Below are 12,696 nucleotides of genomic sequence, written 5' to 3' on the forward strand. Positions count from 1 at the left end.
AGCGCGACTAGGTGTGTGCACGCCACTTACCATCGGATGAGTGGGGTCTTTTAAGTGCACAGGATAGTGTACTGCCACCAATATTCCTAAGGATCGTTGACTTGGTTGACACGTCATCGAATCCCAAATGCATAGTTCGATGTTCACGTCATCACTCGATTGTCTGGTCCAGACCTGATTATTTACAGACCTGATAGTCACCATATTGCTAAAGTATTACTGGATGCGGCGTAAAACTAAACACTCATTCCTCTAATAGTAGACCCAAAACTGCCCAGCTTTCCTAATTTTCTATTGTGACAAGTTACGCCTTCAAGATTTAAAAAAAAAACCGAAGTCGTTTATGCTTATTTAGAACATCAGGCTGTATTGGTTTGTAAAAATATATTTTATTTGCAGTCTATCATAGTCTTGAAGTAAGTACAAGAAAATACAGTACTTTTTCATGAAAATATTAATTTAACCCGTTAATATGAACATGTCTCCTCGACTCCAATGTTTTTCCGTCAATGTTAGGGACAACGAACTACCTAATAAACTGTATAGGCTGCACAGCTCGACATGAACTCCGCCATAAAATATTATTTGCGATGGTACATGTGTACCATGTCAAGAGTTTTAATGACCAAGCGGCAATATGTCAGCTTAGACACTAGTTTAACTCCATTTTTAGTACTGGCTAGCGAGCGGTTATCGCCGTGTACCAGTTATCGCCAATACATCAGTGTTGTATGACCGCAGTGACGGTCAGTTGCAATGCCGATATTTCCAACCACGGTATTTGACAACAATAACGGACAGGAAAACAAAATGCCTCTCCGCAAGTAACACAAGAGAACAATTACAGATAAACTTATGAACCCTATAAATCTTTTTAAGCTAAGTCGGGATGTCCCACGACCCACATAATAGCAAGTTCATGAACACAAGTCACAACTGTTTCATTCCATATCAATCTACTAACACTCAAATGGTCACACAATCAATTATTCGAGGTTACTGTATGATATAAATATATATTATTTCACGAATGGCATGAGAAATTCGAAATGGCGATAACAGTTGCAGTCAGCTGTGAGAAGACGTCTATTTATACGGCCATGATTCCCGGTTCCATCATTATATAAAAACATGACTGGCGGAAGTGAGCGGACAGATATGACATATAGTGAGTGGGCACATATATGAATAGCTAATTAAGTATCACCATTAATTCTGTTTCATTAATTCAACGAACGACAGAGTACTTAAATGCCGCTAAAATATGGCGATAACTGGTCGCTATCCAAGAGTGTTTCAGCTCGATCAGGGCCGAGGACGAAAGCCGCAATGTCCTTAACATTTACCACCCGAGCGTCACCACTAGCAGAGTTAATGAGGTGCAAACCATGGATCATATTGAATACGACTGCACCGATTCGAACTCAGAATACCGTAGGATTGTAGGATCGAACCTTGATCAGTTAGCAGACCATCTCTCGGAACACAGCCTGCTTGCTGCAAGAAGCTATGATTGGCCGAAGCCAGCATAAAATTCGAAACGAGAAATAATCTTTTCAAAGTATTATCACAGAGAGATACATATATCACAAGCATATCAATAAAACGTGTCAGTGATCACAAAGACTGACCGACGTACATGATCGTACACATATATAGGTGATGACCGCTAAGTCACATAGTGGAAGTGTAGTAGCCTAGTGGTTAAAACGTTCGCTCGTCGTCACACCGAACACCCGAGTTCGATTCCCCTCTTGGGTACAATATGCGAAGCCCATTTCTGGTGCCCCCACCGTGATACTGCTGGAATAATGCTAAAAGCGACGTAAAACCCAACTCACTCACTAAGTCACGTCACGTGATAATGGTTTTACGCCGGTTTCACTGCGGACACCAGTAATTAGATGGACTCCAAAAATTATATTCAAGTGAGGACTCGTACATGTACATTCCCTGAAGTGAGCGAACGTGTGACCAACGTGGCTACCCATCCACACGATCATGTGATGAAATGACGTATCATCTGACATCAAATGTCATATGACTGTGCTGATATCGTACGTTTAGTGACTATAATGACTTGCGGTTGAACACACAGGGAATACATACGAAGCTATGTATCAAATCACGCTCAAGGTCTCCCTCAAGCACACTTTATAACATCGTATGTCAACGTGTCATATATCATAGACCAAGGCATAACCATATGCAACAGAGTTCCCTTGACCTTTCGCTCAGATATTCGTTATGAAAACAATGAGTTGGTACAGTGATTAGTGAATGAGGGAATACGGCTTAACGTCGCCTTTAGCAATATTCCAGTAAAATCACCCCAACTGTAGCAACAATATCTTAGTTATGTAATGGCCAGTCAGCTTTATGCTGACGTAAAGCGCCCTCTGCCACTTTAGTGAAACTCACAAACAAGCGAATGGTGTTCACAAACCTACAAACATGATCGGGGTGATTAACCCACAAGCATAAGTTTCTGGCGAGTCGAAAGGACCCCCCCCCCATAACATATGAATAAATAAGTGTATCCATAACTGATGTTCCTGTCATGTATATGTTACATGGCCGTGAACAGCAGACACAAACAGTGATCGTTACATCACCTGGAAATATATTCTTTGGTGATGCTCTGCACAATAACAGTTTGACAAGACATATCTGTAATTTCCACGCCACATTAAAATTCGATCAGCATTTATACATTTGACAATATGAAACACCCTGCAAATCAATTCACGAAAACACTTCTCCTGATCCACACAATCGAGACCATTTTTTATGATTCATAGTAGATGGAAAAACGAATAGATATATGCATATGACGTTACGATGGAAGTGTACTGTGAAATACTCTGTGTATTCTGATTCTACATCTCGCACCACAGCAGTGTTAACACGGATTCGGTGGTAGCGTTTGTGCATACTTTCAAAGTCTCGACAATTCGATAATCATTTAGGCTAAAATGTCCTTAAATTAAGTAAGCAGAGTGGGGCTGATACTGAATATAGTTGCAAACTCCAACTGTCTTGTGGGAGAATGATCGTAATTAAAATTTTATAGGACACCAACGCTACAGCCATTGATATGTATACGACGCGACGAACAGCTGATTATCTTCCCAGTCCAGTCTGGAACATTCGCAAGTGACCCACAATCTCAAATTCGGTCCCCTTTTTGTTGAACCCATGACATAAATAACTAAAAACCCTGTATGGCTGCTACTAGATTATCTCCCCTTAACGACGTCACTGCATGATGAGGTGGAAGCAGTCTGGGCCTATTTCCTTGTTCAGGTCGTGCATCTCCTGAACTGTGTCCGCAACTTCGGATCTTCCCATGTCGCGAAGAGCTTCTGTCAACTCCGCAACTGCACCATTACGTTTGTCTTTTAGGCGGCGTTTCCAGTAAAGTAAAATTTTGTACGTGACGTCGGCCATGCCTAGGCCGTTACTGATGGCGTCGAAGCCCAGGCCTGTGATTGTGCTATCCGGAAGGTCAAGGTGAACGGCCAGGGTTAGGCCTTCCGGGACGACACGTGCGATGTTCATCAAGCTTCTTCCTGTTAGGACACGTGACTCCTTCTCAGCTGAAAGTACATAAACATAGACATGAAGGCAAACAGTGAGTGAGTTTGGTTTTACGCCACTTTTGGGCAATATTCCGGCAATATCACAGTGGGGGCACCTGCAATTGGCTTTACACATTGTAACATTGTATCCATATAGAGACTCGACTCCTTATCTTCGGCATGGCCAGCTAACCCTTTTACGAGGCTACACCACCGCTCTGATGACCAAGAGACACTATACCCATCTAAGGTATGAAAGGTTGGTCAGAATACTAGTCAAGGTCTGGGATGGAAGCGGGCTTCAGTAACCCATGCATGTCGTCCGGACGATGTGTACGACTCGCTCACTTAGTTCATGTAATCTCATCGTATTCAAATTGTTTAAATCGTAGCTCATGACATCAACCATTGTAATGTCTTTTTGGGACACGATTATTCACGACCATTCTCACATGCTGGAATATTATTTAGCGTGGCATCAATAGGGAAATAAAACACACTAGTCGTCTAGAACAAGACAATCCAATCAGCAAAACGTTCGTAGTTCTACGACATTTGTAAGCCCACATTAAAGTACGTGGTTACGAAAGGTCGTAAATTACCAAGGCTTTGCAGATCTTGATCCAGCTCTCGTTTGAAGGGTTGACAGTATACCCAATGGAATTCACACTAATTCTTATTTTTCCTTCCATCATCTATTATTCGATCTGATTGATGGAAAATCAATTATATTCAAAACTCTGCTGATAAATAAAGAAGGAACACTTACGGATCTTGTTGGGTCGGATTGGTCGCGTCAACCTCTCGAGAGCACTGGCCGAGAACGTACGCACTTTCACTGGAGGAGGGGGTCGCTCTTCTTTGATTGGTTCCAAAGGAAGATCAAAGGTAACAGTTGGTTTCTCTGGCTCGGGTTCCGGTTCCGGTTCATCTGGTTTGAAGTAGGCCTTGACCTTTTCCTCATCAACTTCAAATTTGAATGTGAAGGACAAACGCTCCCTGGTCTTCTGTTCCTCTACACCAACAGGCACTAAGTTTATAACACCCTGTAAAGCTCGCTCCTCGTTAGTCCGAGGTTCTAGAACAAACCTTCTATAACTCTCGGGTAAGTTTCTAAAGAATTGCAACTGGTTATTATCGAAATAATCACTTTCTCCGCTCACTTTTATGTCACCGCTCACTTCAATTTCCCACTTACAGCCGTCGTAGATCTCAAATCCGTCTATCTCTTTTTCTTTGTATTGTTTCGGCGGCGGGGGTCGCCTCCGGGAGGTAAACCGCTGTTCTGTTTCTTTGGGAGCATCTTGTTTCACTATATGCTGGAATCCGACCGACGATCGGGCGTTTGTTCTCACATCGGTTTTGAATTCTGGGAAACATTCTATAACACCCATCCATGATTTCTCCTTTAGAGACAAGAACATTGTTACCTCCCCTTTTTCCTTGTTACTGCGCCCATCCAATATCGGAATCGCGTCCTTCATTTTCTGTTTCCGGTCTGGTTTAGACTGGCAAACACAGAACCTGAATGTGAAATATTAAAGGATATTGTGAAAAAGTGTAATGTGGAGTTTTATCTTGACACTCTATAACCATAAGTAATACAGGCAATGAATATGTACAAGTGCGAAACAGCATACTCATGGAAACGAATAAGGGAACACATGAAAGTACAAGTGTTCCTTTATTCGTGTCCAGAATTACACAATATAAAGCTTGTGAAGAAACCTGGGAAAAAATTAAAGAAACGTTTGTACTTTCATGTGTTCCCTTATTCGTTTCCATGATTTTATATTATACATATTTCCATTTTAACCGCTACACTACACTTACATGTGCAACTGAGAATCATTGCGGTTTTATTTTTTCATAACGTCACAGACTTTTGTCTGGTTCACCAGACCATGCCATTTTATCATGCCTGGGTCTATCCTGAAAGAAACCCCACTGAACAGCAAACATTTTATGTTTTCATATGTACACCAGGGACATGCGAGTGGGGCCATATTGTCTGTGTTTTTGCAAAGCGAAAATATATACGATAAGTAATCATTTCTTTTCCAACGATGGCGGTTTGAATATTTCTGGATAGCGTTAAAGGATTATTTTTCTAATGATTATTTTTCACATTTATGGTCATTGTTTTTTGGAATCCTTCAAGAGGATTAAAACACAACGGACTCACTCACTGTCTCCCTACATTCCCTTACCTTGACAGTGTCTTCACATCACAAGTGACGGTTGTTCGAGAGAACTTATAGTTGCTGTCAACAACGCTCCAGCCCTCGTCAGTCTTGACAACCACGGCGATGTCGGAACCGTTGTCATTCTCGACTTCGACACCAGCCGGAAGCGGAAGTTTAACTGTCACTGGCCGCCGAAAGTTGCAAGGAATTGTGGTCGTGATGTCTACAAACTCTGTAGCTCTCAAAAGCTCTCCGCAGTCCACGGGGAAATTGCTTTTAGAGAACGCTAATTTATCAGCTGGTATCGGAGTTATCTGGAGGGAGCAAAGGGAACATGGGGTAAGTATTGCAATAAGTGACAACTGCCTTTGCTACTGCATACATATTTTGATGGTCCAACAGGTGCAACAATTTAGTCGTCACCGGCGACAGAATTCGCTGAGCAAGTTATGTTCCGAACGTGTGCCCTACATCTGTAGTTTTTTTTCTATACATTATGTGGCATGTTTGAGGAATTGTACCCATATCTTCGACATGACCAACGAATGTTTTAACTACTAGGCTGCGCCATCGACCCTTTTATGTCAAAGGACGTCAAAGTGTTAACTACACACCAGCGGTATACAACACATTATAATCCGGCACCCAAGCTTTACAGGAACTCTTTACAGCACACCAAGCACTGGATGCAATGGTGACTGGTTGGTTGGTTTGTTCCTTGACGCCGCACTCAGCAATGTTTGAGCTATATGGCGGAGGTCTGTAAATACGTCAATACAGTGATCAACAGCATGAACATCCCACTGCTCAAATAGGATACGACGACATTTGCAAACCAAGTCAGCGAGCCTGACCACCCTATTCCGTTAGTCGCCTCTTATGACAATCATGGGTTACTGAAGATCAATTCTAACAAGGATATGCATGGGAACCAGGCGCAAGGATAATGCTCTTCTGAAAGCCATTGTCTTACTTGTATGGAACAGTGCATGTTGGTGTCAATGGACTTCTTGGGGAACCTGACGCTGATGTGCCTGTTGAGCCTGGCGTTGTACAGACAGCCCTGGGGGGACACCGGGAACATCTCTCTCTTGGGGGTGAAGGTGACCACAAATACCCCCAGACGGGCTATCTCCAGCTCGACCGACGGCATGCTGCTGTCCTCCTTGAAGGTGACACAATGTTGTTTATATACACTGAAGATATCGTAGAATATGTTTATCCATGGTCTTTTAAAATTCGTGATTGTCTTAAGCTCATATTAACAATTCACTCAGAGAATATCGCAGTAGAAATAGACCACTGTAATGGTCATCTGTTTATGGGAAAATGTAAAAATCTTTAAAATAACAGATATGCTAATAGTGGACGTCAAAAAGAAGCAAAGTAACGCCTCTGAGACCTGAATGTTTTCTCTTTCACCAATATTGTAAACAATTCCAAATCTGTAGTTTGTCCATGCATGTCAGCAAATCAGACATACATATTGGAAGAAAACCCACATTGTATGGAGTTATTTAAGGATGAAACGAGGTCAACTGCTATTTTTAGACAGCAATCGGACACCCGTTCAAACTGAAACTTCTATCATGCTTGTCTACCTCGGCGTAGCTACTCTGTAACACGTGGTGTGCTCAAAAGAAAATTCAGACTGTATTCATTTTGGCCACGTTATGCTTAGGGTCTCACCACCTTTGAAACTGCTGATGTGGTAATATCATCAGATATATTTACCTTCTTGAGAAAACCAATGTCCACCCACTCTGCCTCGTCCTTCCACCTGCCCTTGACATTGAGCTCGTTATGTTCAAGGTCAACGTGGTAGTATGGCAGCTGAACAATAACGGACTTCTTCAAAGGATGTACGGAGGATGACAAGATGAATATCTCGCTCGCCATATGCTCACTATGGGGCAGCTCTGGTAAGTGGCGCCATCTTCCAGAAGGTGGCGCCACCTGGCATGTGATACTGTCTTTTTTACTGAATACTCCATCTGGTATTGAAATCTTGGCGCCAAGCGGAAGTGCAAAGTTACCACCTTTCTTTCCTGGCCCGTAGGTCGTTTTAAGACTGTGAATAAGAATAAACATATTTTAATACCCAAGCAGAACAACATTTGTTTTGGGTAGCTGCAATAAATTTAAGAGGTTCCACGTCGACGTAAATTCACGGTCAAAGCAAATCCCATCTAAACCCTAAAACTTACATTAACCCTTTCTTTGACCCATGATCTTAACTCTGACACCTAACCCTATTTCTGACCCTAACTTTAAAGAGTTTAGTTTTTTAACAATATAAATATACAGATGTATTGTTTAAAAAAAATCAGTAATATCCAATCATCAAAAACTGACAATACCATGGTGAATACACGGAAGGGCGTGATCGAGACACACTGACAAGCTGGAAAGAAGTTCAAAACTCACTTTGCCTCTTCCGTCATGTCCGGGTGTTCTGTTGCCACGGAAACATTCCACGTGTTTTCCTTCCTCATGATGACGTCAGAAGTCGGTGACCTTGACCTGAAATATATGTCAATAATTAGCACTAGATGCCTTAGATAATGGATAGGGTCGTCGAGTGCGACAACATGTACAATGGCGAGTCATCTTACCGCGACAGAGTGGATCAACGATCATGATATCGACCACTGGATTGTCAAGTCCAAATAGTTTATGATAGTCTCTTTCCAAAGGATTAATCGTGGTTGTTACGCAGTATTTCATAACGGGTGACGCTCACTGCAGGGCCATAGTTAAGTGTTCTTAATAAGGTCGGGCAATATCCATGTTATACAGAGTGTTATATCAATACTTGCATGTACAAAAATATAATCTCTTATGATTAAACCGACACAAACATACAGCAAGCGGCCGGGCTATAAAGAGTCAGCTCGTTATATATGTAAGTTCCTTCTAGGCGCTGTTTACTGCACGGACCATTTCACTACTGTAGTTAGCAAAACACATTTTAAGGAATAGACTAGCACATCGCTAACTCTAGTAATGAAATGGTGGTCACTTAACTAAAAGATTGTCACAACTTCGAACACGGCGCTTGCTATTCAGGGATGTTGTATTGAGAACGAAAATAAAATATTTTTCATATCCGCACCAAGACTCAAATGCCTGCTCCATTGTAATTTAACGCCTTCATGCATATTTGATCAATCAGAACTTCAAAATATATTCCCTGTAGATAAAAGAAGCTCTGATAACAGCAATCTAAACAGAAAGTGGAATACCTGAAGCGGAAAGACAAATAGAGGTAACAGATCCGGGTGGTTTAACACAGCATGTTGCCACTATCTTCTGTACACGGGACATACCGACTATAGACACACATACATATGTTCTTTCGCTAACCTACCGCCGATCCTGCGTGTTGGGTGACTAACCTACAACACTCAACAAAAAGCGATTTATATACAGCTAACAGTCTCCTCTGACCAATGCACCAACTATTTCAAGATCGAAGCCAATCAATTCTACGTAAACATGTCAAGTTGAGATATTCAGTCGTGTTTGAAGATACGCTTCATTCACTCCTTTGTGTCTATCTGAGAAGACCCTCGTGGCCTCTGTGCAGTGTGTCCACTCTCTGACGTAGCGGGCTTATAAATCACGTGTAAATGTCAGAGGGTCTTAAAACCTTTGTTGAGAGACCGAAAAGTTCTCATAATCGAATTACATACGGTACACTCCCTGTTCCACGGGTCTGTTTTCTTGATGAGTAAGTTGACTTGGTAATTCCTTCTATGCCTGTGAGCCTCCAGATACCATCAGGTATAGGTGCCCGAGCATACCGCAAACCTTTGTCAGACAACGTCCACATTTTCGAGAACATACATACTGTCTACTAAGTTGACTAAGAGAGAGTATGGGTTTAGGTCGCCTTTAGTAATATTCCAGCAATACCAAGACGGCAGATAGCAGAAATGGGCTTTACACATTGTACCCATGTGGGGAATCGAACACCCCGTGGTATTACTGGAATATTGCTAAAAGCGGCATAAATCCCAACTCACTCACTCACTCACTCACTCTGGATTACACGGGGGCTTTGAACTGCAGTTATTTACTGTTCATAAGTAGTTAATGTATTTTTGTCTAATACATTGAGGGAATTGAAGAAAGGTACATAGATTCAAGAAATGTTCAACACAAAGAGTGAGTGAGTTTTACGCCGCTTTTCGCAATATTTCAGCAATATCAAGGCAAGGGACACCAAAAATGGGCTTCAAACAATGTACCCATGTTGGGGAATAGAACCCGGGTCTTCCCCGTGACGAGCAAACGTTTTAACTATTAGGCTACCCAAACAGCCCCTCAGAACAGAGAAAGAAAAACCTACTGCGAAAGGTGTATACTCGCCAAGAGCACGCATGGCCTCTATTCTGTTGAAAACCATATTTGATATATATTTTGTCAGCGACAGCTAGTTAACCAAGGCTCTCCTGTTATATATACTCTATTAATAAATCAAATTATTAACATATATTTTACACATTTATGAACCATATATAGGACACATCTCATATATTTTTGTCATCCATACAAAATTTTCCAAAATATATCCTCGAGCAATTTTGATACAAACAACTATCTGCCCATATTTGATTTATGTGAGATATTATTTTCTGATTTTTTTATAGGATAATGTAAATATGCATTTAATATTTAGATTACTTTACAAATACATTGTATACCTTTTCAACAAAAACATCGAAACTTTTGCCAAGGGCAACAAAAGGGTCTTGTTTTACGAGCAACTGTTTTGGATTTATTTGACATAAGCCAGACCATAACCAATACAGTCCCTTTTTAAATGCACACAGGGGTACTAACGTTAATTGAGAGTCTGTAGACACATAATATTAGAAACAGCACAAGCACAACCAGATTCTATCATTTTCCAACTTGATTCATCTGACAAAGGAAGAAATCTCACGAAGGTATTCCTAAACATATGTTAGATTTATTGTAAATGCTTATTCAGTATGCATTGCTTTCAAGAACTGACACCCGAGAATAAGGTTACATTTGTCACGTCAGTCCATTGTTTGCTCTCTCCTTACACATTTCAGGGATGGAGCGATGTGTACCAGTTTCAAATCAATGGCGACATTTTGTCATTTTGACATTTACTTTTGAGAACAGAAATATTCCAAATACTTGTAATATAATGTAGGTAAAGTAATATCCGGCTAACTCTCCATTCCTTACAAATAATGTGACTCGGCTCCCCGCCGCCTCAACTCCATTATTTCAAGGAATGGAGTGTTACTCGGACTTCTCCCTATACGTGAAATATTACATTATATAATAGTTTTGTTAGAGCTTCCATTTGGTATATAAAATTGCAAAATTAATATTTGTTAACAATTTCAGATTTGATATCGGTGTCTTTTACGTTGTTCATTTGGGTATGTTGTATGGACTGTCTACATACAAAATTGCCCCACAATATGTATTTCATAAAAGAGTTTCAAGAGTAATATGCCCTTGCAAAGGGCCTGTTCCACGTGCAACAGGCAGGTCTACGAATTCACCTCCAATGAGCTCTTGTGCTTATTGCAAAAATGATATTAAAAACATAAAACACTTCTTTCATTCTATTAATGTCATAATGAACAAAAATAACATTAATTACGCCTTCACGAACACCTTTGCTCTACTATTTACGGAAAATGCAGTTTTTGTTTGCACATTAAGCCCAAAAGCAGTAATTTATTTAAGGAATAAAATATTGTTTTACACATCTCTGATAGACCTTCATCCGGGCAATTATTCATTCAATATTAAGTGCAATGTCCTGTTCAACACATCTCACATATTTGACTATGGACGTTTTAAAATTTCACATTCACCACACACTTCAAACGTGTGCATAAAGTGTTGAGAGGCGTCTTTGAAATCTTAGCTTGGTGAGGCCGTTTACCAAAATGTAATTCACAGCGATGTTTAAGCGCAATCGTGATTCGTGGCTGGAGGGTTTGTTTGAGTAAATGCTGAATGCGTATTGCGGTATATGTAATTATATCTAATGGTTTGTTTGTTTACACAAAACACACAGGGACTGTGGTAACGCATTATGCGAGTCTTTCGGTCACGTGTCGGCGGAAACCACTCGCAAAGGAACAGTGAAATACTCTGGGTAGGGTAAGAATAGATCCAAGGTTTCAGCATTCACAAGATTCTGACAGGTAAGGACCGCGTCTCTGTAAACTAAAGATATTTAAATGAAAAAAGTAGTAGTACAATTACCACATGACTTTCTTTCGAATGAACCATTCGAATTATTATTCAACGAAGTAACTATATTGTGAAAACGAGATAATCTAACATTTGGGTGCGAGTGGAGAAGTCGTTTAAGGCGCTGGGGTACTCGGTTATTATTGCAAAAACGATATGTTTTAAAAGTAATAATAAGCTAGAATCGGTCGATAACTAATGAGGGAGTGTGTAATGCATCAGGCATCATCCCAGTAACAACACGGAGGACACCAGAAATGGGCTACACACATTGAACCCATGTGGGGAATCGAACCGGGACCTTCGGCGTGATATGCCAAAGTGAAAGTAACCGCTAGCCTAGTGGTTATAGCGTTAGTTCCTCACGCCGAAGACCCGTGTTCGATTCCCAGTTAACATTAGTACAATTTGTGAAGCTCATTTCTGGTGTCGCCTGCCTTGAGGTTGCTGGAATGTTCCTAAAAGCGGGGTGAATCCCTACTCACTCACTCACTCACTCACTCACTCACTCACTCACTCACTCACTCACTCACTCACTCACTCACTCACTCACTCACTCACTCACTCACTCACTCTTTCGACGTGACCACAGTGGCATAGCGCTCAAACGCGTCGGTTTACCCCTCAAATGGAATGTTAAGAAGCCCCGCCCCTTTCAGCCCGCTTTAGCCCTG

General features: G+C 41.2%; 1 protein-coding gene across 1 annotated transcript in view; it reads right to left on the minus strand.

Moving 5' to 3' along the window:
* Positions 1-373: 373 nt before the first annotated feature.
* The window catches only part of LOC137279255 (uncharacterized), a 42,269-nt gene continuing 29,946 nt past the window's right edge, over positions 374-12,696 (minus strand). Inside the window, exons 2-7 of the mRNA XM_067811762.1 lie at positions 8,195-8,290; positions 7,502-7,838; positions 6,741-6,932; positions 5,792-6,081; positions 4,351-5,105; positions 374-3,599 (exon numbers count right to left, since the gene is read on the minus strand). Of these exons, the coding sequence (XP_067667863.1) occupies positions 3,259-3,599; positions 4,351-5,105; positions 5,792-6,081; positions 6,741-6,932; positions 7,502-7,838; positions 8,195-8,290 (2,011 nt within the window). The 3' untranslated portion in view covers positions 374-3,258. The remainder of the gene's footprint in view (positions 3,600-4,350; positions 5,106-5,791; positions 6,082-6,740; positions 6,933-7,501; positions 7,839-8,194; positions 8,291-12,696) is intronic.

The sequence above is a fragment of the Haliotis asinina genome, chromosome 1 (genome assembly GCF_037392515.1).
Source record: "Haliotis asinina isolate JCU_RB_2024 chromosome 1, JCU_Hal_asi_v2, whole genome shotgun sequence".
NCBI lineage: Eukaryota > Metazoa > Mollusca > Gastropoda > Lepetellida > Haliotidae > Haliotis > Haliotis asinina.